Source organism: Nilaparvata lugens, chromosome 12 (genome assembly GCF_014356525.2).
Source record: "Nilaparvata lugens isolate BPH chromosome 12, ASM1435652v1, whole genome shotgun sequence".
Taxonomy (NCBI): Eukaryota; Metazoa; Arthropoda; class Insecta; order Hemiptera; family Delphacidae; genus Nilaparvata; species Nilaparvata lugens.
In genome coordinates this window covers 20,766,970-20,794,966 of record NC_052515.1, presented here as the reverse complement: position 1 = coordinate 20,794,966, position 27,997 = coordinate 20,766,970, and the positions used below count along the sequence as shown (strand labels likewise).

At 34.5% G+C, this 27,997-nt stretch overlaps 3 protein-coding genes across 3 annotated transcripts; 1 reads left to right on the top strand and 2 right to left on the bottom strand.

Moving 5' to 3' along the window:
• Positions 1 to 373: 373 nt before the first annotated feature.
• Positions 374 to 21,842, bottom strand: LOC111043561 (HMG box-containing protein 4). Its single transcript, XM_039439481.1, has 10 exons — positions 21,575 to 21,842; positions 15,024 to 15,152; positions 14,396 to 14,475; positions 12,748 to 12,939; positions 11,713 to 11,814; positions 8,063 to 8,138; positions 7,416 to 7,480; positions 5,686 to 5,915; positions 3,765 to 3,936; positions 374 to 2,245 (listed from the first exon to the last, which is right to left on the bottom strand). The coding sequence occupies exons 1-10, from the start codon at positions 21,633 to 21,635 to the stop codon at positions 2,078 to 2,080; spliced, it is 1,275 nt and encodes a 424-aa protein (XP_039295415.1). The 5' UTR covers positions 21,636 to 21,842; the 3' UTR covers positions 374 to 2,077.
• Positions 17,491 to 21,402, bottom strand: LOC111043562 (U3 small nucleolar ribonucleoprotein protein IMP4). Its single transcript, XM_022328545.2, has 2 exons — positions 20,535 to 21,402; positions 17,491 to 19,364 (listed from the first exon to the last, which is right to left on the bottom strand). The coding sequence occupies exons 1-2, from the start codon at positions 21,273 to 21,275 to the stop codon at positions 19,152 to 19,154; spliced, it is 954 nt and encodes a 317-aa protein (XP_022184237.1). The 5' UTR covers positions 21,276 to 21,402; the 3' UTR covers positions 17,491 to 19,151.
• Positions 21,843 to 22,255: 413 nt separating the features above from the next.
• On the top strand, positions 22,256 to 27,962 carry LOC111043570. The gene is made up of 3 exons (XM_022328556.2): positions 22,256 to 22,949; positions 25,831 to 26,076; positions 27,721 to 27,962. The coding sequence occupies exons 1-3, from the start codon at positions 22,773 to 22,775 to the stop codon at positions 27,808 to 27,810; spliced, it is 513 nt and encodes a 170-aa protein (XP_022184248.2). The 5' UTR covers positions 22,256 to 22,772; the 3' UTR covers positions 27,811 to 27,962.
• The last annotated feature ends 35 nt before the right edge of the window (positions 27,963 to 27,997 follow it).

The following is a 27,997-nucleotide window of genomic DNA, read 5'->3' as shown; positions in this document are numbered from 1 at the left end:
AAAAAGAAACTAATAAAAAAACAAATAAATAAATACAATTAAACTGCAAAAGAGATGTTAGGTACCTAGCAAATTCTAATCTAAAAATTAATGAATCGTCTTAAAATGGCCATAGGCCTAATCACGATTAATACACATTTTTGATACTTCAATCATAGAGACCCGTGAGCTTTTCTGATTACCGAAAATGTACACATCATAACTCCAAAAATTCAGAGCATCTAATCGTAGATTACAGCGTTCATCATTAATGTAAACTAAGGTTTTGTTTAGGTTGAATTCTACCGAGTAGAATTGAATTATTCAGTAACTTACAAATCTGAAGTAATCCCCTGTAAATTATGTCATAAGTTGTAAATAAATATCACAGGAGTTTCTTAGAAAAGTTATAATCGTCTTATAAATAATACACATTCAATACAAACACGATGATGGCATTTTTAATAACTACAGCAGAAAACAAAATATGAGTTACTATACTGGAACTTTTTTTGTCAGTTATTGCCTACTTGAGTGGAATGAATGATTATTCATGGGCATTATACGAATTAGATTTCTCCCAAATCAGATTATAAAACATTACAGTTAATATTATATAATATATGTTATATGATATATATAACATTTTATTTCGTTTCATTTCCATATATAATGTATCTAAAATACTTATTGGAGAGAAGTTGACAGTAGCTGACAAAAAAGCTTGAGTAGAAATCGATTTAATAAATAGAATAGATTATTAAATAAAAATAGATTAAATTAATTAATTTAAAATGTTAATTGAATTATTTAAAACAAGTTCTTCAATTGGGAATATCACTTAAAATCTACATTTGGGATAAACAATTACAGTTATTATTACAGTGATCATAATTGTAAAATGAAATAAATATATTATGAATAAGTACTTGCTCGAAATATAACAAAACGAACTTCAAGGGTTTTCTGATTTTAATAAATAAAAAGTAGTTTTCAATATTATTATAAATATCTAATATCATGCTTTCCTGAATAAAATGTTGTGGGAGAGGAGATGCGACAGTAACTAACAACAGCAACCACAGAACTTTTGTAAAAATGAAACAACCATTTTATTCAATCTGGGTAGTTTCCAGATTCCGTGACTCCGCTTGAAAAGAAGTGAATATAAATTCGCAGATTGTTTCCTTGATAGAATTTGTTTGATCTCAAATTTACGACTTACTAAAACTCTAAACTATTTAAAATCTTATCTTTCAGTTTACTATAGTCAATCTTTGATCAGAGATCAACCATGAAGTTTAAAATTTGATAAATATTAGAAAATTGAAACTCCATTAAACATGACAACCAAAGATCAAACTTGATTGGAAACTTCCCATCACAACCGAATATCAGAAATAATTAATTTTCAATTTAAGGCTCTGTTGCACAAAAGCCTTTTAAATTTTAACCGTGGTCAAATGCAACGAGAACCAATCAGAAAAGTCTTATTAAAAACATAAACCTTCTTTGATTGGCTCAGTGACATTTAATCATGATTAGGCCTTTGTGCAACCGGGCCTAGGCATCTAAAAATTGATTTTACTTTACAATAATAAACATTAGTTAATCTAACTTGACTGGCGCTCAATTTTCAACAAATTAAAAAACTAAAATCAGTTCTACAATTAAAAATTTACTTTGATTGGACCTAAAATATAATTAAAATGTTGAAAATCGATGTTCTTCTCTGTCTAGGCATTTAAAAACTAAACATTAAAATACCAAACACTTCAAACAGTTCCTTATTCTAAAAATCTAACGATTAATCTAAACAAATTTGTTACTTTTTATTAAAAATCGATGATACTATATAATTTAAAAATAAACTACACTGTCTCAGATCCTAGTTCTAAGGTCTGTTCATCGAAAGGACAGACAATAAAATAAAGTTTGCGCTTGTTCAAGAATAAACACAATGAGTGAGCAATTACCTCTACGCAAACTTCATGTTTTTCTCTCTCCTTTCGATGAACAGTCTATAGTTGGTAAATCGTAAATTTGAACAAATTTTACCGATTCATACGAAGTCCAATTGAGCTGTTCTGGAAAAAGCCTATAGTCCAGGCATAATGTAGGCAATGTTGTCTAGTATTTTGGAGAGCTGTTGCGGAGGGCAGACATCCGTTTCTGGCACCTGTTGCGTCAGACAGAGCAGGGGTCCCAGAACGCACAGTAACGAATCCAGAAGCACCGACAGACTTCCCGATACTGCGATTTGTCCCTGAAACAGTGAAACTCCTGTCTAGATCAACCCTATTTTCATTGATTCTCACTTTATGTAATCGGAAATTATTGTGATTAATGTGAATGGTCATGGCATGGTTCATGTTTGAGCTGTTGTGAAGGTTTAGTGAAACACAGTAGCTTAGTGACCGGTACAGTGGGAATATTATTCTAATAAGTTCTAATGGGACTATGCATACTCGCTCGGCCGTGCTGAGTGGGAGCAGTCCAATTTGAACTCATAGAGATTATATTTTCCTACAGTTACGTTGAAAAGTGGCCATTGCTGCACTGATTACAGAACGCAAAGAATCACTTTTCCGCTCTAGTGCGGGAAACTTTTTTCTGCACTCCAGATTTGCAACATGGCAACGCAAAATACTTAGTAGGTTATATGGAGCAACAGTGCAGCAAAATCAAAATGAAGTTGGTAACAGTGACTGCTGTGGCTGCTATAGTGAGTAGAGGTGCAACGAAGCACAACGCGCTAATTATTAGTATTAGATATTATAACCAACATTTTTATTCAATTTGACAATAAATTAAGGTTTTTATCAATAATAAAATTACACAGAAAAACATTTGATGCATTTCAGGCAATTTTACCCATAATTACCCACTTTTCATATTCAATGGTAACTGTAGGAAAAACTTAATGTGAAATACGTGCGCAAAGTTCCTCTGCTGCACTCAAGAAACCATTCCGCCCTCGCCTACGGCTCGGGCGTAAACGTTTCTTTCGGTGCAGCAAACTGTCACTTTGCGCACTAGTTGCACAAATAACTATTTCACTCTTCCATTTACTTTCACTGTCACTGAAATGCGGGAATTCAGCTTAAGGCCACCTCTTGACTCTCTGAGATAATACGTTAAATTCACCTTGAAGTTACCAGTGACATATTGTCTTACTCTACTACAATTTTTCTTATGCCTTAATCAATTATCTAATATCATGGTCATATCTTGCAGCCCAATATAATATTTTTACGGCGAAAAATTGAGTAAAAGGAAACCCTATCCAATGTATCATAGAGTGGAAGAGTAAGGAATAGCTTTGAAAACCGGACACAATTTGAGCGTTAGCTATGAAAGGGAGCAGAAAGGTATATAAAGTGGTATAATCAAAAGTAGTAGTAATAATAATAAAATAATAGTAAATAATAATAAAAGTAATATTTTTTATAGAGTAAAGATAGCTAGCTATTTAAGGATAGCTAGTTTCAATAGAGTAAAGATAGATAAATAATAATAGTAAAAGTAGTAGTATTAATAATAAAAAATGTAATAATTGATGAATTCTAATAAAACGAACATAAGTTACATTGAAACAAAATAGAATATATCAACTTCCCTTTTATTTTAGCACAACACGATTAGTTTCAACTCTTCAAGAGCCATTTTCAAGAGTTGAAACTAATTGTATCATGATAAGATAAGAGTTTACTTGATTTTCTATTGTGTTTCAATACTACCAGTAGCCCTAAAAATGAGAATGAGAACACAAATGAGATAATTACGTCATGTTCCTTGAGCCGTTCGCCGATGATGCTCAATGATTCTCCAAGCAGTTTGAGATGCGCGGCCGCGTCTATGGGTTGAGTGCCTATCACCTTATACAGGCCTGGACCTACCACTGGTTCGGCCACCAGGTTCACGGCTGAAGCCGCTTTGCCTCCTCTACCTCCACCACTGAAACACAAATACATTCTAAATTAAGTCACATTAGATTAATAACAGAATACGAGTATAATACGCAGTTGAATATAGTCGAACAAGAAAAATACATGGGTTGAACATTCTCATAATACAGTAACAGAAACGGAAGCGATTGGCTCTGTGGTCCCACTCAAGGTCTATACATACAGGTCATGACACAATCCCGTGATGCATTGCAAAATCGCCATTTTATGGGGTCCTAGTTCACCAATTTTCAAATTTATCAACTGTTATCATTATGGATTGAACAACATGATGTGTTATTTTGTGATATTGTTAAAGGGATATTGCTTGGCTTTGAATTGTAAAATAAATTATTGTTCCGACAGAATAATAATAAATTAGATTCCAGCTAAGGAACTGAATTGTTGATTTTTAGATTTAATTGATAGCGAACTTGAAACTCTTTTTGAAATTAGCCTCGCATATTTCTGTCTTGTCCCAATGCCTTTTGAATCATTATCCTTGATTTACAAGAATAAGAACAATTTTTAATAATAAATAAATAAATAATTGGAGCATTTATTATTGAAATTTCATTATTAAAAAATTGAAAACCTGAATTCACATTATCTGAACTAGAATATTGTTTTTATAATGCATAATTTTGTTACGAGCAAATTGAATTAGATTGGATTTTCAAATGTACCGCCATAAAGACCCCATAAAATGGCCGCTCCATAAGGAACATGAGTGCCATGACCTGTATTCATAGACCTTGGTCCCACTGATAAACTGGGACCGTAATTCCTCTCGTAATTATTGATTATATAGCATCCAGTCATGATAAAATTTTTGGTGAAAATTACGGAAACATTTTAATATTTCTTACTAGCAGGTAACCCGTTCTCCGCAAGGGTCTATTGTATAACTCGACAAACTGAAAACGTGTAATGAAATCTTGAAGAATTGAAAATAGGCCTATAACCATCCTCGGTTAATTAATAATCTATATGCAAAATTTCAAGTTAATAAAGAATTTCAAGAGAAAATGAATGGTGAAAACCGCACATTGATATCTCAAACCGATCAAAAGTTATGCTCATTCAAAGATACTGATAAATCATCTATCCATCATCTGTACTATAATAAAGGAAAGAAATGGCTTATACGGGATAGGAAAATTATGTTTGACGCATCACATTTGAACTACTGGACTGATTAAAATCATGTAAATCATATGTATATCACCTTCCAATTTCAAATTCAAAATGTTTTTATTGCCGTGTACAAATAGGCTACTTGTTATTGACAAATTAAAAAAACGAAGTTTGATTAGAAATGGCGGACCAAAATTTTGATGCGGCAGAAAATCAGTTTTTTTAATTCAAATAAGATCCTCAATCATACCTATTTTCCAATTTTCATTTTAAAAGAAATGATCAGTTGCTTCCATACAACTGGAAGTATGATAAATTGAAAACTTGACGTAATGAAATCTTGAAGAATTGATAATAGGCATATAACCATCCTCAGTTGATTAAGAATCTATATGCAAAATGTCAAGTTAATCAGTTCAGTAGTTCAGACGTGATGATGCGTCAGACATAATTTTCCTATCTCGTACGTAAATAAGCCAGTTCTTTCCTTAATTATGGTATAGATAAGGGTAATTTGACATTAGGCTTCATTGGGAATCCTTCACGAATTGAAAAACTATTTTTGTGTCGCATCAAAATGTTGGTCCATTTGATGCGACATTTGAAGGTGAATCTAACTGACCCAGCAGCACCCTCAGGTGACGACAGACCCCCCGCCTGCTTGTTGATGAACTTGCGCGGCGCAGGCGGCGACTTGATCTTCTTGGCGGCAGTGGACTGCTGCGTCGACGTGATCATGGTGGCTGTGGTCATCATCTGCCCCCCTCCGCCCGGCTTGGCTTCCATGCGACCACCCCCGCCACCACCGTTCATGCCTTTCGCCGCCAGCCGCTTGGCGCGACGTTTCCAGATCTATTAAGAGCAAACAGATCATTTATAACAGAATCAATAGCAGCAGATAATCACTATATATATTTTTTCATTTTATGTTACAACTGTTATTTCTGCATTTTTTTCTACGATTGCCACTGTATCATTTTGTAAAGATCGTTTTCAGATCTATGAACCAAACAGATAATACAATAGCAATCTCTCATAATCAATGACTCTAAAGATCAATGGCCGCAAACAATCACTAAAATTAATTTTGACAACTCTTACATCTGTGTCATGAAATGTATACTTGAACATATAATTTTTGACCGAACTGAATCGTTGCTAGCGCACAAACTTTTTTTGCTGGCAACGCCAATATTATATATTAGATTATTATTTTAGTTTTTATGAAAGCTCTTGTAATTTTATTAGTAAATTTGATTTGAACAGATAATATGAGATAAGCAGTCCCTCATAATCAATAGCTAAAAAGATTGTGATGTAATTATATAAATCATCGTCGTTTGAACAGATAACTGTCCATTCTTGGAAAAGAATATCGAAGAATGTCATTTCTATCAACACGCAGAGTGTGTGTGAAATCATACATGTATATATATCTATATACACTGATATTATTAGTTCAACCTTACTATATATATATATATATATATATTATATATATATATATATATAATATATATATATATATAAAAATTATACGTTGAATATTCAGATGATAATAATAAGGTCTAGGCACGAGGCAAGCATACATGTTTCTCATGAATAAACAAATGCCCTCATTCAACAAAGAATATAGATCATGCCCACAGAGATCTTAGGCTCATATTACACCGAGACACCATTATTGAGGCTGACGCTCCCTCACTCCTTCACTGTTGGTGTGCAATTGAGTCACGGGGCATCAGCTGTTATGCAGTTATTGGACCAAGGACACTAGTTAAGACACTAGCCGGGATATCTTTGGGTCATCAAGATCTGGTGTCTGGTGTGGGTGCCTCAAGTGACGTCCCTGGCCTGAACAACTGGGAGCCCGGTCCCACAAGGTGTCAAACTAACAATCCCATAACAGAAAAACTTCAATAAATAACAACTAATGTCCCTCAGATCGTTAGGACATCAAGATGTCACCCTCACTTCTGGTGTCTCACTGGAGTCTTAGGCTCTACTCACACTTACGCGACACAGGTAAAGAAGAGACTTGACTCTAGTCGAGAGCATGTGTTTTCAAATGGTGACAGTGGCGGAGACTAGAATCGACTGGTCTGAGTGTCACTATTTGGAAACACATGCTCTCGACTAGAGTCGAGTCTCTTCTCGACCTGAGTCGCCTAAGTGTGAGTTGAGCCTTAGTGTAATAAGATCCTATATTAATGAAACTGTAAATTAGTAAAATTGACACAAATTTTTGATCAGAAAACTCTACTACACTAGCTTATGTGGGCTCCATCAAGCACAAAATAATCTTAAACAATATGTGGTTATTATGTGAAATTGTAATGTTGAAGAACTTACATATTTCTCATTGAAAGGAACAGTGGCCCAGAGTTCACCCAGCTTTTTACTAGTTTGTGAGAAATCTGTAAAAACGATAAATAATTTCTTATAAAGTATTTATACAAAAGTTGTACAAAGTTTTTCTTATACCCAGAGAAAGTGTTAAGCAAATCAAGGCTAAAGCAAAACCGATGAAACATGTTGACAAACATAAGGCAACCTAAAGAAAAAAAGTAAAATTTGGACAATTTCAGATTCCACTCAAATGAGCACTGTATAGTAGTTTCGTAGCTTTACCAGTCAATTTTCAACTCAACAATATCTCATATATGTCAATATATCAACAATCAAACCTGGTAAAGCCACGAAACTGCAGTCCAGTGCTCAAATTAAAAGTGGAATTGACAATATTTAACAGTGTTTCAACTCATTGAAGAGTTATCATCACCATCCATATCATCAGAGTGTTCGCAGCTAATACAAAATTGGCAGAAACATGAACTAATTCAGAAACAAAACAAGGATATAGAAAGAAAATAGGAATGAATAAATTTGCAGTTGTTGGGTATAAATACAATATTTTTCAAAGATGTGCATTATAGAGAAAAATAGGAAATAGGATATATTTTATTTGGAAACGAGAAAATATAAAGAAAAAAGGTTACCTAGTTCTGGATTGGCTCTCATCAGTTCCTGCCTTATCTCTTTCGCCCACAACATATACGCAGTGAATCTTGTTTTCTAGAAAAGACAAAGTCAATATATGTACACGAATTTCATGAACATTTATTTCAAAAACAATACTATGACATTACATTCTATTATTACTGATGACAAAAATGAATTTCGAAGTGATTCAAAGCTACTGTACTTAACAATGAACTTCAGTTTTTCCAATGAGCAAAGTAACTTAAGGCTGTGCAAAGGCTAAACATAAACTTTCTCCTGGTGATATTTTTCAAAGTTTTTTGATTCGTATATCATCAAGCTATCAAAATGAAAAAGTTTTCACAGGAAAAAAATTTCTCCGATCATTATTTTTTGAGATATGAGCGCATAGAATTCAAAGTTTTGGGAAAGGTAATTTTAAATTCGGAAAGAAATAGAACCATGGAATTTTGAGGATAAATTCTCCATTGTATTGTTGATCGAATAAAACAAAAATTCTCTGAGAATATATATTTTTGAGAAAGTTTATAAAATAGAATTATAGTACCCTTTAGCCTTAATGAGTTGATGAGAATTAACATGAATAGTATTATTGCAATGGATGGGAAGAATGATCATGGTCATTTTTTGAGCTATCAAGGAGCACTAGTGAGTCTCTTGATCAATACAATACTGAGTTACACTTTGAACTATCAGCATTGGTTAAAAAAATTAATATCGAGTGACCAGGCTGGCTCAGATCTGTTGTCAGAGTTTTCAGGTCGCAACTGATGAATTTCAGGGCCTCTGACATGACCTGACGACTTTTTAGGCAGCCAGCATTGGATAAATGGGTAGCATTGATGTAATTCATTATTATAAGGAATGCTAATAGTTTGAAGTAAACTCACTATAGCTACAGTAACTATATTATTCATTCATGTATTCATTTTACAATAAGTACACTATCAAAATGATAGGGAGAGGAAAATAAGGTAACCTTGTGCTATTCCTCTCCCAAATTTAGATAACACATAGTCCGAAACAGGTCAAGTCTTGTAGTTCGTCAATTCACAAAAAATTTAGTCATCAAGTATTTTCACAAAGTAGATTTCAAATTTAGATGCTTTAAAACTAAACACAGAAGAAATATTTCACATTATTATAACTAAAAATCTGGTGTGGTGCACTCACACAACTTTCCTTGCCGCTATGAAAATTGATCACCTGACGCTAGTGTTCACGCGCATCTAAAGTCTACCATTCAAAGATCTGAGCCAGCTGGTGACAGGACAATAACGCTGGAGACACACGAGGTCTGCTATCTCTTCATAGTGAATGATTTTAATAGAATCAACAGTTGCCAACAGTTTGCAATTGAATAATCACATTTTCTCGAATTTAGAGCTTAGTTTCAAATTTAGGTGAAAATGTTACTTAACATTAATTGTAGATTTGCATGCTCAATTTTTTTCCACTTGATTTTTTTTGTTTAAAATGTATCTGAAGCCTGATAATTAGGAATCCTAAAATCAAACTTTGCATAGATGGGGCTGAGCTGAAATTATTACAGATATGGGACTTGTGGCAGTTGATAGAGCTTATCAATGACTATTTTAGGTATAAATTTTGATCAAAATCGTTGGAGTCGTTTTCGAGAAAATCACCAAAAACCTTGTTTTTGACAACATTTTTGCGATTTTAGCCGCCATCTTGAATGGCATTCAATCGAAATTGTTCGTGTCGGATCCTTATATTGTAAGGACCTTGAGTTCCAAATTTCAAGTCATTCCGTTTATTGAGAGATGAGATATCGTGTACACAGACACACACACACACAAATACATAAGGTGCGTACAGACTTTCGCTCTGCTCCGCAACCGAACGTCACTCCAGCAGAGCGATTGATGATCGACCGGGGAGCAACAATGGTTCGACCGGGGAACGCGAGAAGATCTAACATCTTCCGTAACGTTCATGATGGGTGCGTGGGCGGCGCGACTGTAGTTCGATGGAGGAACGAGGGCGGTACGAGGGAGGAGCGTGCTCGGTGCGGGTTGGAAGAGCGTATATGTGTACGCAGCTTTACACACACACACACACACACACACACACACACACACACACACACACACACACACACACACACAAACACACACACATACAGACCAATACCCAAAAACCACTTTTTTGGACTCAGGGGACCTTCAAACGTATAGAAATTTAGAAAATGAGGTACCTTAATTTTTTTGGAAAGCAATACTTTCCTTACCTATGGTAATAGGGCATAATAGGGCAAGGAAAGTAATAATATCGAGTGACCTGGCTGGCTCAGATCTGTTGTCAGAGTTTTCAGGTCGCAACTGATGAATTTCAGCCCTCTGACATAACCTAACGACTGCTTTTTAGGCAGCCAGCATTGGATGAATGGGTAGCATTGATGTCATTCATTATTATAAGGAATTCTAATAGTTTGAAGTAAACTCACTATAGCTTCAGTAACTATATTATTCATTCATGTATTCATTTTACAATAAGTACACTATCAAAATGATAGGGAGAGGAAAATAAGGTAACCTTGTGCTATTCCTCTCCCAAATTTAGATAACACATAGTCCGAAAAAGGTTAAGTCTTGTAGTTCTTCAATTCACAAAAAATTTAGTCATCAAGTATTTTCACAAAGTAGATTTCAAATTTAGATGCTTTAAAACTAAACATAGAAGAAATATTTCACATTATTATAACTAAAATAGGATATATTTACATATTAAAAATATAATTTTGAAGAATTACCGAAAAACAAAGTTCAATTCTAAAAGCATAGCTGATCTTATTGGGTAATATAGCTACTGTAATTATAGCGAGATTCACCTGTAGCCTTACGAAGTTTTTTTAGTGCACTATCGATGTTCTATCGATATTATAATCGCACTATCGATTATTTTAGTTGTAACAAGTTCTCGATTAACACTATCTTAGTTTCTTTTGCATGATTAATTTACTATTCGATTAATTTACTATTCACTATCGATTATTTTAGTTGTAACAAGTTCTCGATTAACACTATCTTAGTTTCTTTTGCATGATTAATTTTAAACCTAACTCACAGTTTTCAACAGCATTATTCATCGAATATATAAAAAGAAACAATAGAAAATGCATTTTACAAATTTTAGCAAGGCGTGACGTTACTGGAAAGCATGCAGAGTTGACTAAATTGATCCAATCTCCTACTTCCGAAATAATAATTATTAAACGAAAATCCCAATTAAATGCTGCAAATCACCCCGAAGACTTCTGCTACTGCAAATATTGATAACAGGGTAAACAGCTAGATGGAAATTCGATGAGCGCTACTATACAAAAAGTATTTGTCAGCCCGGGAATCGAACCCAGTACTTCCTAATTGCCGGTCAGGAATGCTTACCCTTACACCAAACTGACAATCTCTGGATAGCAGAGCTCATTTCATTTTACTTCCAAAATATTTATTGATCCAATCACGTAATTCCAAAATAGTTAATCACGTCATGCTCATGAAATAGTCACTCTCGTTGGAATATTTAAAAATATTTGAAATAATATTTTAAAATACGATATTTAAATATTTCATAATGAAACTTTTCTAATTAAATATTTAGAATTATTTATAACTCGATTACTCACCCCTTTATCCTTGCGCTGGGCCTTCATTCTGCCCACTATTTTTCCATCACGAATCACGAGTTTCTTCTTAGTTGACTTTTCCAACATGTACAACGATTGAGCCTAATAAACATTGATGACAATATTATCAAGAAAAAATTCAATTCATTAACTGTAAAATAACAAATTTGCTCGAAATAATTTGGTTTAGTTAGCATAATTATAATATATTGTAGTATTCTAGTACATTGTAGTGTTTGAGTAATAGGTAACAATCAAGAAGAAAATAACGTGGCTGGCTCATGTCTGGTGTCAAGAGTTTTAATGTCACACTTGATCAATTTCAGGGCCTCTGACGTGACTTAACAAATATTTTTAGGCAGCCAGGACCGACAACTCAACGTGTCCACCCAAAACACGGGAGTGGCCCGAGAAAAATATCTTGCCCGAGCCTCTGAATTATAAAGCCAGCAACTAATCCACTCGACTACGGCCACTCCACTAAAGGAGATAAAACTATTCAATCTTTTTTGAAACATTTCCAGCGACTTTTCATAAGAATTTTGATTCATTCATCAAATATGATGTCAATATCTACTGAAAATGAATACTTATTAATTGCAATAAATTGAATTCAATCATTCTGAAATGCTTCTAGAAACAAGCAACTTGAAATAGATTGAGCATCAATAGACTCTATGTTGGAATAGGCAGGAAACTTGCCTGCAGAAACCTGTATCATGAATATTTAGAAGTCACACATAAGAGAACCAATAATTGATATCAATAAATAGACGTGCACACATTAGAAAACTTTTCACAATCAACTAAAATAGAGAATTTCTAGTGAGTGGGATCCTTCTAGTCACCTCTCTACCCAGGACATTCTGTGAAATTCTATGAAACAGATCCAAAACAAGTTCTAGTGAATGGGACCCTTCCATTCAGCTCTTTCTGTGAAAATTCTATGAAACAGGTCCAAAACAAGTCTGAATTTTAACAAATGAATTTCAAACAATAATTTGAGTTAGATGTTATGAAGTTTTGGCAACTTACTGAACCATGAACTGGAGAGCCGGTATCCACAGAGTCAGGTGCAATTCTTTGAAATCCTTCTCCTCCTTGATCCAACCCAATGCTTTCATCCAGGTCTTCTTCATCTCCTGGGCTACCTGATATATAACAAAAAGTTGAAAAATGCAAATTAACTTTTAAATAAATTGCAAAATTGTAATATCCCCATAGTTGCTTAAATTTCCCTGATGTTGATTATAGTATTCATTCATTCATTGACAGGCGTACATATAGATCATGATCATAAAATCGCTTCACTTATATGGGCTACTTTATTCAAATAAATTAAACCGATATAAGACTTGTAGTACTTTTTTATTAAAAAAATTTGACTAGTTTCGATCTACTTTGGTCATTTTTAAATTAATATTGCCAAGTACATTTTCAAGTTACATTCTAACTTGAAAATTATTGTCAAAGTAGGTTAAAACTAGTTGTTAAAATGTTTTAATAAAAGGGTACTACAAGTTTTATATCGATTTAATTTATTTGAATAAAGTAGCCCTTATAAGTGAAGTGATTTTATGATCATGATCTACATGTACGCCTTAGTACACAAGTTTTATATTGTTCCAATTAATCATGATAATGTTCACATTTCAATAACCTCCTTGAATTGTTCAAGAATACTTCTTTCAAAACAAAAATAACTTATTTATAATCTTCCTATAATATATGAAAGGAAAGAATTGTCTTATATACGTACGGGATAGGAAATTTACGAACGACGCATCATTACGTCTGAACTACAGAACTGATTATTAACTTGAAATTTAGCATATAGATTCTCAATTTATCAAGGATAGTTATAGGCCTATTTTAATCAAAATTTTAGTAGGTCAAGTTTTTAATTAGACCTTGAGGAGCACGAGTTACCTGCTAGTTTACATTATGGATAAGTTACAATACATATGAAGAACGAATACTAAATCTGAATACCAACATTAAGGCTGTGCAAAGGCTAAAAATAAACTTTCTACTCGTGATATTTTTTCTAAGTTTTTCTATTTGTATATCAACAAGCTATTAGGCCTAACATGAAAAAGTTTTCTCAGGAAAACATTATTTTTCCGATCATTACTTTTTGAGATATGAGCGACTGAAGTTTGAATTTTTGGGACAGAACATTTCAAATTAGGTACTATATAAATCCATGAGATTTAGAGGATGGATTCTTCATGGTATTGTTGATCTAGTATTAGTAAAATAAACATTTTCTGAAAATATCAATTTTTGGAAAAGTTATTCAATTTACCAAAAATAACTCAACTAAAAGTTATTTTTGGTTATTTTTAGTAAATTGAATAACTATCTTAAAAATTGATATTTTCAGAAAAGTTTTGTTTTACTAGATCAACAATACCATGAAGAATCTATCCTCTAAATCTCATGGATTTATCTCTTACCGATTTCGAAATGTTCTGTCCCAAAAATTTAAACTTTAGGCGCTCATATCTCAAAAAGTAATGATCAGAAAAAAATGTTTTCCTAAGAAAACTTTTTCATTTTGATAGCTTGATGATATAGGACAAATCAAAAAACTTTGAGAAATATCACGACTAAAAAGTTTATTTTGATCATTTGAAAATTAGACACTTTAATACATACTTATTATGGAGAATTGACTCACCTCTTCTGAATGATGGAACTGTTCTATTTTGACGGGAGGTTTTTTGACGGCATGAGCCGCGGGTCTACCAACGGGATAGCCTGGAAAATGTAAGATTACATTTTTTGAGTATGAAGAAAGCTTAAAAAATAAGATAAGATAGGGAAATACATATAGATGGTTCAGGAGATAAAAAATTGATTTTGAACAATGATGAAAAGTACAAAGGAAGGAGAAAGATTTTCAAAGCCAAAGCAGACAAATAACAATATAGTGTAGGGAACTTTAATGTAGTAAAAAGAAAGAGGAAAAGTTCTATACTGTTTACTGTATTGGAAATGTCATTAATTATTTGTTGAATAAAAACCTAAGTTATAAATCAACATTAAAATGAAGATAATGTGAAACTCAAGCTTTAAAAACAAGTATTTAGTATGGTTGAAAAATCAAAGTAGAACAAGACTACGCCAAGTTTGAAACTTATAATTCTAATTAAAGACTATTTCAAACTCGGCATGGATTCATATAACTTGGCAGTGTGCAGGAGGAAGGCGGAAATGCTACATTTTCACTTGACTGCTGCCAAGTAGGAATTATTTGAAAACAAATTGATAATTATGCTAAAATGTAGTGATTTCAATGAACTTACTTGGAGGTGGATCAAATTTGTCACTTTTGCGTCGGTATTTATCGATTTCATCAGGAGATTCGAAGTCGGTGAGCTTTGAAGATTTCTTGCGTACTCTGCCAGATCTTGATATGCCAGTTACTTCCAGTTCTGAAAACAAAAATGTCTCATTTTTGACATTTTATAGTATAAAACGTGATAATATTGATCAGCGTTATTATAAAACATTATATTTTCTAGATCAATAGGATAACCAGTGTAAGATACACAATAACCACAGTTTAAGAAAAGTATCAAGCGCATAATGTTATTAGTTTCCAACCAATTCTGCAAACATCAGTAATATAATTCTACAAAATATAACTTTTCTGAAGCTTTGTACACACTCAACAGATATTGACAGAGATGTGTTCAAGAGATTCAGGGAAAAACCTTCAAAAATTATGATTAGCCCATTGTAGCTGTGAGAACATTGTTTGTCCAAAGATAATAACATCTGCTCAAACTGTTTCAACAAACATCTTACATGAGTATACCCTTCTTTATATTGTAACTGTACTTACTATGCTATTTGATAGCAGACGCGTCCAGAACAATGATGAACATCCTCTGACCTGCATACTACGAATTGCACTAATAATTTTATAAAGCATTAGTTTACGTATTTGGAACACTCCCAATATGAGTTAATTCTAATTCAGTTGACATACAAAACATATGACATATATGAAACCAAAACGAATTTTGGTTTCATTTCAGACAGACTCATCCCTTGTGTTATGGTATAGTATTTCGAGTACTTGAAAGAAAGACAGTGTGTTCTCACTCACATTTTGACAGAAGTTATGACTTATGAAGTTGCATTTGGTAACGAGGCATGATTGTTTGGTTTTTGATACTATTACATCTGTTGCATCAAGGAAATCAGGTACTGGGTTTGTTCTCTACAGTGCTTTCCGTCACCTCGATTAAACACATTTTCAATTGATTGTTTTCCACAGCATACTTTGCATTGCCATTGATTGGACTTCTTCACAATGTGTGCTTGAATACTTGAAGTCGTTGCCAATGACTGGGGTCTCCAGATAGGCAGTGTCAAAAAAAACTTCTGTCACATACAACAATAAAAACTGCATGGCTATTCATGATGTGGAGGTGCTGGATCTGCAAAAAAAGGGACTCCTCCCTCAATTCCCCCAACGAGTAGAGTGGTCTTTCGATAAGTTTGCTCTTCACAATTGCATAGAACCTGGAGTTTCGTTTGCCTTGTATACCATTGACTTGGAATACTATTGAAGAATTTTATAAGAGGTGAGGCAGTTACACACATCTATTTTTGGACGTACGATTTTTTTCCCGTCAGCTTATAAATTCTATTAGATTGAACAGATGATGTGTGTCAAGTTCCATTTAATCTATTAGAATTAATAAGGACAGCAAAAAATAAAAAGTCCAAAAATAGATGTGTATGTAACTGGCTTCAGAGAGCGTCCTTGTTTCATTACGTAATGTTGATTTCAACTGTGTCCAGGCCACTAATACGATTTAATTAATGAAAATGTTCCTTGGTTTAAGCTCGGATGCAATCAACGACTCCTTATGAATATTCATAAAATCCAGACACAAAAAATATCAATTGAATGATATCTTTCATCAGCGGCTCTAGTAAGGATGTAGCTGATGATTTTGGAAATTTCACATGAATTTGGTAAAATATATTTCAGAATTCTAGCGAGTTTAGAAAATTTTAGAAAAAGTCCTGATTTTAGATTATATAACTTACAAAAAAGTATAAATATAGCCAAAATATTAATAGATGTGTTAAGCTGTGTCCACACTGAACAAATTTTCGACATTTTTTGTTGAAGGGCTCACGGACAAACATTTTAAAAAGTTTGGACAATCATTGTTTGTCAAACAAAAAATTACTGTTTTTCAAAACATTTTCAGTGTTTGCTATAAAACATAGAAACCTCCCTGATCTCCCCACTTACAAATATTTGTTTGGTGACGCGTCCACACTGGCCACAGGCAAACATTTCTTGTCAAACATAATAAAATTTGCCCAAACTGTTTCAACAAACATGTTTGTCGAACATTTGCTCAGTATGAACCCAGCTTTATAGAACATGGAGTATCTACAATATTTCATGTTATTAGCTCTATGGTTGTAAGTGTCATGTTACTACACTTATTATGGAAAAGTCACTTATAATATGATAACTATAAAGCAACTTGAAGACGGGGAAAACAAAGAAGGCATGTTATTGACGGCCAGTACTTATCATTATAATGTCACTTCCACCAATTTCCCGTTAACAAACATTTTGTCTAAATAGAAAGTGACGTAATGAAAAGCACTGGCCGCCAATTACATGTCGTTTCTACTTTCCTCGTCTATAAGTCACTTATTTTCAAGATTCATTTCCTTCTTATTCTTCAAAAAGAAATTTGGTAAGTAACAATATGAATGAAAAAGAGACAAGAGTATAAATCAAAATTTATTCATTTTCTGTAAAAAAAAATGGCGAACAGTTTTAACATTTTTAGTCACACAATTACAGCTGAAATCCCAATAGGCTTGAGATAACTGAGGTATTACAATTGACTCTAATATTACTCCAATTGTTTCAAGCCACTCAGCTTCTCAACTGTCATCGAGTAAACATCTATTTATATAAGCTAGTTGCGTTACTGATAATGATAAAACAATAATTGCCTTGTAATGTACAATAAATGTACTTGTAATGTGCAAGTCTTGTAAAGTCAAGACTTGAGCTACAATCGACTAAACAACTGCCTTGCCAGATTGTGTAAAATTTAGACTTTCTCCTGAAATCTCATGTGATGTTCAATATCACTTTTCTGGCGTTAGCCATGAGAAAGTCGCGATTTCACACAACCAGACAACGACGCAATTCTGTCGGCTAAAAGCGGATTCCAATATATCAGTCATTGACGGTCCAGTGAAAAAATAATTCCTATGTGTTCTAATCTGACTATTCCAACTCAGACCGGCCAAGCAAGTAGGAATAGTCCTATTAGAACTTATGGAAATGATAGTTTCACTAAACCGGACACGTATATAAGCCTAATGTGGGAAACAGCTTTAAGGTCAAAATCTAAACTTGGTCATTCAGATTTAGTGTTTACTTTATTTACACTAATAAGATAAAACTTTTTAATAAAATTCAGTTATAATCACAACGTAACACTCGATTGAAAATTTTCCTATTCGAAAGCGTCCTATTGATATCACTATCACCACTTTGCGTCCACTTTTTGAATAGCTTCTCATCACACCAAATTAAAGATCGGGATACTTCACTTGAAGGGAGTCGGAAGGCCAACTTCAATGTACCTTTTTGAGATTTCCACTAGAGATAGACTCACAATTTTTTTTAATGAAAGAATGCCTCTTTATCTTTAATCTGATGGAAGTAATTCACTCTAAGATCATTTTTTCTCTGAATACATTTTTTTTAGAAAAATTGCATACGATTCCTGAAAAAACTAAATTTTCCATATAAATGTTCCTTTTTTGAGACTTCTGTTGAAGATAGAGCTTTGAAATTTTGCAGACATGTACATTAGGCATTATTCTAAAAAGTGATTGAGGCGATTTATCATATTTTCAATATTGACGATAAATACAATGGAATAATTGGAAAAAATACATTTTTCTAAAAAAATGTATTTAGAGAGAAAATGACTTGAGAGTAAATTTCTTACATTAGGTTGAAGATAAAGATGCATTCTTTCATAAAAAATTTGAGCCTATCTCCAGTGGAAATCTCAAAAAGGTACATTGAAGTTGGCCAATTTAACATTGGTGGTATAGGCCCTTCCGACTCTCCTTAAAGGACCAAATTCACCAAAACGAAAACTTTGTTTGAGCGTCAGTTGATTCCAAATAAACAAAACATCATATTACAAAACCAATTGAAAATCATATGACTTAGAACCAAATGCCGTTCAAACCTAGTTATCGTTTTTGGTGAATTTGGACCTAGGTGCACTAGTACTATCGATATTAAAATATCGATACTACTTACTGAAATATCGATACTATCGATATTTTAATACAGATGTAACTGGGGCACTCAAAGTAAACTGAGTTCCTGTTTTGGACGATGGCACTGAATCTGTTCACTGAGCCTCCTCTTCCTCGAAATCATCATCCTGCTTCCATCCGTCATCGAAGGACAGGAACCTCCGCTTGATGGCGGTGTTCATGTAAGGCCGCAGGGCCCACTCGGTGTCAGAGGCCGCAGCCGTGTCAATCGTACCCAGCTTGATCTCGTACAGCCGCAGCATGAACCGAGGTCCAACCTCCGTCAGCTCAATGTCTTTTCCGTTCACCTGCAAACAAAAACGAGGAAAATTGGATTAGGTCTAGTTCATGTTTTGAAACACATTTATTTCTTATAGCTATAAAAAGGTTGACAAATTTACGACAGAAGTTTGTGACCTCAAGGTGCATTTTCGTTTATGCGTAAATTTCCGCAGTCGACGACGGCAAGCATGGTTGACATCCATATTGTTTAAATTTTAAGTGTTCTAAAACAGCTGATCAAATAACTTTTCATTATTTGTGTTTATTATTTAAGAATAAAAACATTTATAATAATATTAACATATTGCCATTTGAAAATATAAAAAAGTATGAACTCAACCTCCCCGATTAAAAAAATAATTGAACATAATCCTGTAGGTTATTTAGACAAATTGAAATCTACCCAATCTGAGATCTTCACCCTGTCGTGGTCGACGACGGCATTTACTCATAAACGAAAAACCAGCCTAAAGTTGTCACTAGACGGTAAATATTATTGTAAAATATAGTACCTAATTGTCCTAATACCAATGGCCATAGAGCCTATGAAGTGTTTACTACAGCTGTGTGGCTGTTACGTTTACAAGAAAGTATTGACATTGTACAAATAATATAGACTGTCTGGGAATTATTACGCACATCTTCACATTAAAAACTGGTATGCATTTTGAATGCTTGCTACCGGTACCATTGGACTGCCCAATAAAATAGAGCTGAGATGAATTGAATAGAATTAAAAAAGTTTCAGTGGACAAAATAAAGTGCATTTGTAAATTTGTGTACCGTAGTCATAGAGTAGTCATTATAGTTTTAAAACTGTGAAGTAGGCCTTTAGTAATTTATTTGAATAGAGCATTAATTGATTTCTTTACCGTTCACCAGTATCTACAGATACAAAGTTTCAAAACTTGAGATTTGTGAAATTTGAAAATGATTTATAGAAAGTTCCTACATCTATGAAATGAAGCGGATAGTGTAAGATCGTCTAAATCGATTCTAAAAAATCAGATGAAAATTAATAATTATAATGTCATCCGGTAGGCTATGTGAGTAGTAGCTCACACTGACTTTTTCCAGGTTTTTCCTGTCGAGCATAATGCACACATGATATGGCTTATGCAAGTGCAATTAATGAATAAGGCTAGATTAAAGCAAGCTTATAAACCTATAAAAGTGTTTTAAAAACTGTACCTTACCTTTTTGTACATGTGATGGCGGAAAGTTATGTAGTCATTGTGATTGGCGAACGTAATCACTCGACGACTGTCCTCTTTTGGCACTGGAAACAGGTACTTCAGAATGTTTGAAACTCGAGTCCCAAGTTTCGTCGTAAAGTTGTGAAATATCAGATGAGGAAACTGTTCAGACATTGTTCCCAAATCGGGAATATCGTGACGCATTGTAACATCGCTTATCGTGAAGTAGGCAGTAGGTCCGTACGGTAAATGACAGATAACTAAAGAGTTGGGAACACCACGATGTTCGTGAACAATTATAAAGTCTGTAACATCGTTAGCCCGACAAGCATGAACTAATTGTTTCATCTCGTAATTTCCCCTGTTCATACGTTGAGAATTTGGTAGAATTAGTCTCAACTCTTTTACAAACATTTTCAATCTTGAAGAAGGATCACGAGAGGTAGTGATCATGATTTTAGGATCTTCGACACCGGCCCACCTATATTCGTCGTCCTCATGGTTGATTCCTCCGCCTCCAGACTCTGTTCCTAAAGCAACAGCAAGTTCGGGACCTTTGTCGTCCCACTGGACTTTGTCAACAAACTTCAAAGCATGTCGTCGCAAATCTGTATCAATTTGAGTGCCTTCTTCCAAGCTGCGTTTCAATCGTTCCTTCTTGTCCAACGTGACACGACGCCGATTCTCCAACGCCTTGCGAAATAAATACTCGCGACGGAGTCTAGCTTGCCGACGCAACATTTTAACAGATTATAAGTTAATTTTTATGACGAATACCAAAAACAAACCTCAGACACCTATTTGTCAACATGTGCTCGCAACATAACCACAAACAACTAGGCCTAACTCCAACCACAGAGCTCCAACTAGCAAAAGCTCAAGGCTAACAAACAGCTGGTAAATAGCAGAATACAAAATGGCGTCAAAAGTTGTTAATAATAATATAGGTTAGAAAATCACAAGAATATTAAAAAATTATGAATGGAAATAGAATCTATATAAGAAACTAAAATGATATGATTTTTCAAAATTCAACTAACCTTCTTGCTTGTTTCGTTTAGTTAAAGTGGGAACAGCATCGTAATGATCAGGAGAATCCATTGTTGGTTTACTATTAGTATTTGGAAAAATTGAAATGATTACGATATTTAGGGCAAACAGATCACTAGATATAATTAATAACAGATCCTCATTGTAGAGTTTCCAAAAGAAGAAATCTGGTAGGCTATGTAAAAATATAAAATTTGAAGCTGTGAACTAAACTGTTTTGTTTTGATTTAAAATTAAACCCCGATATATCGATAATTATGTCTGTCGATGTTTTGATTTTTGATGGTTTATTGCGTCTATCGATGCTTGATAGTCGATGATAACGAACGACTATCTATACAAAAACTTAAAATCTAAAAATAAACAAATAATAGAAATATTGTATTCCAGATCTTCAAAAATTACTAGTCGTCAATAAAAATCAATAAAAAAGGATCATTATTTGAAAAGTCAATTCAAAAGAAGTTGAAGACATGGTAGGTCTTTGACAAAAACAATATTTTTGGAATCCAGAAAGTGACTATGAACTCATGAAGTTTAAATTTCAAATATAATTCCTTATTCTCATTAGTTTCAGCGCTTCAGCCACTTATATATCTAAAAGAAGAGAATATTAATTAGAAAAAACCTAAAAGTTCTGAAAAAAGCAGGTTATGTTGGTACAATAACACTGACGAGGCGGGAGCAAATTGAAAACTTTGACATTATTTTTATTATAAAGAAAGGTGTATATATCACTGAACATACAAGAATTAAATTTATCTGGTAAAAAATAATGTACTAGACCTACAGGCAACGTCATCGTTGCTATATAAGCGTCATTTTTTGTTTTTAATTAAACCGTTGCAGGGATAGGTCACAGTATCTATTCTGTGGATAGGTACCATGCGGCCATGATGCCTGTAGCCTGTACTGTAGCACAGAATAGGTGTCACCTGTAGCTGTAGCTCATGCTTGAAAAGAAAGTTGAAGTGCTCGGAATTGTTTCAGAAATTAAAAATTGTTATCATACTCAATTTAAGATTCAATTTAACATTTTTTATTCAGGTCTATTATTGTTCAGTGTAGACAAACTGATAGATAGTTAACTACATTATTTTTAGTGAAACTCTAACTTGGAAACAAATATAGCCAGATAGGTTAGGTGTTTAGTTTTAGGTACTTAGGTGTTTAGGTTTTAAGTCTACAATGATTTTCTATCTAGCTGAAATAGCAAGGTATTTTAAAAATAAACATAACACAGTAGATAGAGGTGAAGTTGCTGTGAATTCTAATCATGTTTTAAGCATTGACTATGATGTTGCTAACAAGCGGTTGAAAGGGGTGGTGCAAGCCAGTATCCCCAACAAAACATATAATGTAATGGTATGTATATTATGTGCTACATTAAATACTATTGTATATTACCTATTTATACAAATAAATTGGTTAAAATGTAATATCCAATAATATGTATATATTAGAAAGTAAAGGTTGGTACCCACTTTTTTGTGAAGAACAACCTTCTGTCCCAGTCTCAGCATGGCTTCAGAAATGGTCGCTCAACAGCAGGCGCTCTACTGTCATTATCTAAAAAGATACAGGATGCTTTTGAGAGTGGTGATTCACTTGCGCTTACTTTATGCGACCTGAGCAAAGCTTTCGATTGTGTGCCTCACGGCATACTGATTAGGAAGCTCAACAAGTATGGTGTTCAGGGTACAGTTCTAGGCACAATCAAGTGCTACTTGGAAAACAGAAGACAAGTGGTCTCACTGGAAGGAGCCTCATCAAGTATTAGAAATATGAAGCATGGTGTGCCACAAGGCTCTGTATTGGGCCCCCTGCTCTTCATACTCCTCATGAATGACTTCCCAGACAGCCAGGGGTCCATCCTCTTTGCGGACGACACCACACTGATAGCTAGAGGACGAACAACAGAGGAGGCAGCAGAAAGGTCAGTGGAACAACTGAATGCAGCAAAGTCCTGGTTTACTGCAAACAGGATGAAGTTAAATGAGGAGAAAACTAACCTTCTGGTATGTTCCCTCAAGAGGACTGCAGTGGAGTCTGATCCTGTGAAGCTGCTGGGTTTTTGGGTTGACAACAAGTTGAGGTGGAGTCAACATGTGGCTGAGGTCTGCAAAAGACTTTCCAGGGTTATATTCCTTATAAGAAAACTGAGACACATTGTCTCCAGGGATTACCTGGTCTCAGCTTATCACTCCTTTTTTCATAGTCACATCTTGTATGGAATCCTCCTGTGGGGACACGCGCCTTATTGCCATGATGTGCTGCTCCTGCAGAAGAAAGCAATCAGGGCCATTACTTTTGCGGACTACTGGGAGCATTGCAGGCCACTCTTCAAGGAACTGAAGATACTCACCATCCACAGCCAATACATCCTGTCCTCCTTGATGTATGTCAGAGACAACCTGCAGCAGCTGTCAACAAGAAATCAGATACACAACTACAATACACGCCATGCAACTGACCTGGATGTTCCCCGATGTCGGTTGGCTGCTACTCAGAGAGGCTTCCCATCAGCTGCCTTGGGCTTCTACAATGGACTCCCAACTGAAGTAAAAAGTGCATCACGTGCAAGATTCAGCGCTCTCGTCAGGCAAAAGTTGATTGATAGAGCAATTTACTCGTTGGCAGAATTAGCTAATGAGCCTTTATTTTAATGACACAGTCTGTCTGGTAAACCCGGTCAAGGACGACGACAACAAGTATCAAGTAAGTATCAAGTATCAAGTAATTTTTTCTTGATCTCTCGTAATGATACTGTAAGTATCAAACACTGTTATTTCAATTGCCATCACAACCACAACTTCATTAATAAAACAAATAGGCTAACATTATAATATCCTTCCATATTTGAAAGGAAACTAGCAAATTGCTATGTCTAGACCAATAGGCTTGTAGAAAACAAACAGGGCCAAGTCTCTCATTAGGGCTACTACCCTAGCAAGTTAGATTAATGTTAAACCTGAAACTGACAACCATTAGCTGCCATTGATGGTAGTATCAAATTGGTTGGTTATGCGAGTTAAAATTATTATTGGTTTCATATTTCAATATACGGAATGGTTCATGAGTTGTAAAATCGCTTCCTGGTAGTTCGGATTCCACCTAAAACTTTAGGTCCATTCACCTCTCATCATCATCCGCCTCATTACCAACACACATGCATACAGCTCATGTTGGCATTGCCCTCAGAAAAAAAATGGTGTGTATTTGATACAATTAAATATCCTTCATCTTATAAATGTATTAATTAATTTTAATCCCAACATCCCAGTAGCCTAATTTACTATTTTTAAAATAATTTGAGATTAGACAAATTTTGATTCTTATTGGCCTATAAGTAACAAGTACCGTATAAGTCAGCTATCCAGGAAGGGACACTATCCAGGGCCCGCCACTATTCTTCTGAAATTACATTTGGCCTTTTTTTAGTGAAAGATATTAGGCACCCCTGCTGGTCTACCGTACTATATTAGTCTACTGTTTCTACAAGCTTTTTATGATTGAATAAATATATAGAATGTGGTCGAAATTTCAATTGAATACATTGGAATTTGATATGAACTAGAATCGTACCTTTATACCTTCTTTTTCATCCATTACCCACAATTGTAAGATCGATGGCGTCATGTCATGAATAAAAAAAAAAAATATAACAAAAAACACTAAAATGATCAAGTTCAGATCGAAAAAAATATATCATATGAGGCCTTGCTCTTCAACATAATGGCACTTTAGCCTGATAATATTTGAGACAGGTCATCATTCACATATTCCTGGACATCGTAATAAGCCCTGGTTCTCAGAAAACCGGTCACAACTCTCTCCAACACGCTGAGGTCCAACTGCTTCCCCCCTGCAGGCAGCCTGTTGAAGTAGCATAACACTGAACTCCTATAGCATACCCGCGATCTCTGGAGGCGCACCCTGGGGACGTCAAACAGCGCTCGATGCCTGGTGTTGTGCTGATGCACATCAGTCCGAGTCAACAAATTTTGTTGATTCTTCTTCACGTACATGAGGCATCGTGAATGAAAACTCACTGGAAAATGGATACTTGTCATAACATATAATTTTGTTGGTAGGGTAACTAGTACAAATGATTCTGTAAAGATATGACACAAGCATGATTTGAATTTGCGGTCTCTGAGACCTCATTATTTAGTAGTTAAGGGAATGTTATTGCACTTTGTAGTAGGTAAAGGTTAGAAACAATTCATTTTGTTCTACTTTTCAGATTGATTATGATGCTGAAATGATGGTGCAGAATGCGGAGTGCTCATGCACCAGAGAGAGGTTCAAATGCCACCACATCGCCGCTTTAATGATCTACGCATTTAAACATATGTCTGCAACTGCCACAAGTGGGCATGCAGAAAGCAGCACTACTGAGGAAGACACACTCATTAGAGTCGAGGATATTTTCCCAAAAATTGAATTCCAGCCATTTGACGAGCCACTCAGTGATGAGGCCATAAAAGAGGTAAATTTACAACAATTCTTAGCAAACAACTTAGCAGCTTGACCGACAAGCAACTTAGCAATGTCCTACAATTGAGTAGATCACTTTTTGCATCTAGAAATATTGTTAAACGGGTGCCTAAAACAACAGGAAAAAGTGTCTACTACGCACTGATTGAATCCCACATTGCTTTGGCATTGAATTATGAGGGAGTACCTCGAAGCAAAACATGCAACGAATTTCTGTTTTGCAAAAGTCCGCAATTAGATACCTGGAGGGGCTCAAATTTCCACAGACATGTCGGGAGTCTTTTAGGCCCGTCGCAAAGTAGACCCACGCTAATCCACAAAAAGCAACCCACGTCGTGGAATGTTTTGTAAACCATTGCTAGGCTTCTCTATACATCTGTGTAATACATGCAATGAATAATCCACTTGTCAGCTGATTGATTATGAATAATTCTATAGGAATGGTTTACAAAACATCCCACGGCGTGGGTTGCTTTTCGTGGATTAGCGTGGGTCTACTTTGCGACGGGCCTAAGACTAGGACAACTTTATAAATAAGAAATTCTAAGTAAGAGCTTATTAAATAAGTTAGAGAAAGAGATAAAACAAAAGCCGGTTTTCTCTTTTTCATTACTTATTGTAAAGTTTATTCAATATAAAATCAACAATGAGTAATAGGTATTTAATAAATTTGTTCCCAGAATGTTTAGATTGAAGAAGATAGTTTTTTATTTCTCATGTTAATCATGTTTCTCATACTTTGCGGCGTGCCTTAATAGCCTTAGTATTTTAACTGTTCCATCATTGTACATTTTCAAATCAATATTACATGTGAATGATAAATTGAATTCATTCCAAGTTAACTTAGATATTCATGGTTACAACACTCGGGGAAGGAATACAGTAACGTTTCAGTTGAGAGATATAGACTAAGGGTATTAGAGAAAACACCTACTTAGGCTAGGGCCACACGAGCGCACAAAGTGCATCCGTTGCAACTTACTTTTTGACGTCCGTTGTAGAAATACATAGAAGTGAATTGGTGACAACACACGAGGAACTTGCGTACCAAGTAACGGAAGTCGTAACGGACGGTGATTTTTGAACTGCACAGAAATTCTACAACGCACGTCGAGACATGCAAAAGTTATTGCTTCGTCTGGTTCCATTGCGTAAAGCCAACTGACGTTAACGAACCGCACTCAACGCTCGTGTGGTGTCATTGGCGACGGCCGTCAAAAGTAAGTTCCAACGGACACAATTTGTGCGCTCGTGTGGTCCTAGCCTTACAGGGGACGAAGGTTTTTTGCTAAATTTCCAGCTGACTTGAGAGGTACTGTTGAGGAAAGACAATTCAGAAATAATTAATAATCTATAATAATTATATTATTATTTTAGAAAGAAGGCTTTCTAAATGATGTTGACAAATTCTTGTTAGAATGAGAAAAAAAATTAAATTTGCAAATTTCATGAATTTTAAATGTTATTCTTATTACAGAATTTTATGACTGATATTTTCTGTTATTATATTAATCTATTTGTGACGTTTTTCAACTGTATAACATTGTTTTGCTATACTTTTGTTGAAATAGAATATTATTATAGCTTGAAAATTTATTAATTATACAAAACCTGATGTAAGAATATGTTTTTTCAGTTTAAGGAAAATCTCGAGAAGAGTGGCATGAACATCGGGTTCACATGGTTGTTATCCGATGAACCGGAACCGGATACTGGAACGGACTAGAATTGAGTTCAACTTCTCATCCACTGGTTGGGTAATGATTTATAATCTAATCAGTAAACATCAGTACCACATACAACTGTGGGCTGAAAGTTGAATTTCATTCATTAACTTACTGTAATTGTCTTGAATAAATAATTCAATCTCTACCGTCACCATTATTCAATATTGCTTTACCATTTTGATGATT

What these genes read in the sequence shown, in the direction of transcription:
- LOC111043570 (XM_022328556.2), top strand. Translation starts at nt 22,773, where the DNA reads ATGATTTTCTATCTAGCTGAAATAGCAAGGTATTTTAAAAATAAACAT. An exon ending in ACAAAACATATAATGTAATG is followed by an intron (nt 22,950 to 25,830) that starts GTATGTATATTA and finishes TCTACTTTTCAG; the next exon opens with ATTGATTATGATGCTGAAAT. An exon ending in GTGATGAGGCCATAAAAGAG is followed by an intron (nt 26,077 to 27,720) that starts GTAAATTTACAA and finishes ATGTTTTTTCAG; the next exon opens with TTTAAGGAAAATCTCGAGAA.
- LOC111043561 (XM_039439481.1), bottom strand. Translation starts at nt 21,635, where the DNA reads ATGGATTCTCCTGATCATTACGATGCTGTTCCCACTTTAACTAAACGA. An exon ending in TTCCTTTCAATGAGAAATAT is followed by an intron (nt 5,916 to 7,415) that starts GTAAGTTCTTCA and finishes TGCTCTTAATAG; the next exon opens with ATCTGGAAACGTCGCGCCAA. An exon ending in TCACCTGAGGGTGCTGCTGG is followed by an intron (nt 3,937 to 5,685) that starts GTCAGTTAGATT and finishes TTTGTGTTTCAG; the next exon opens with TGGTGGAGGTAGAGGAGGCA.
- LOC111043562 (XM_022328545.2), bottom strand. Translation starts at nt 21,275, where the DNA reads ATGTTGCGTCGGCAAGCTAGACTCCGTCGCGAGTATTTATTTCGCAAG. An exon ending in GCCATCACATGTACAAAAAG is followed by an intron (nt 19,365 to 20,534) that starts GTAAGGTACAGT and finishes TTTTGTTTGCAG; the next exon opens with GTGAACGGAAAAGACATTGA.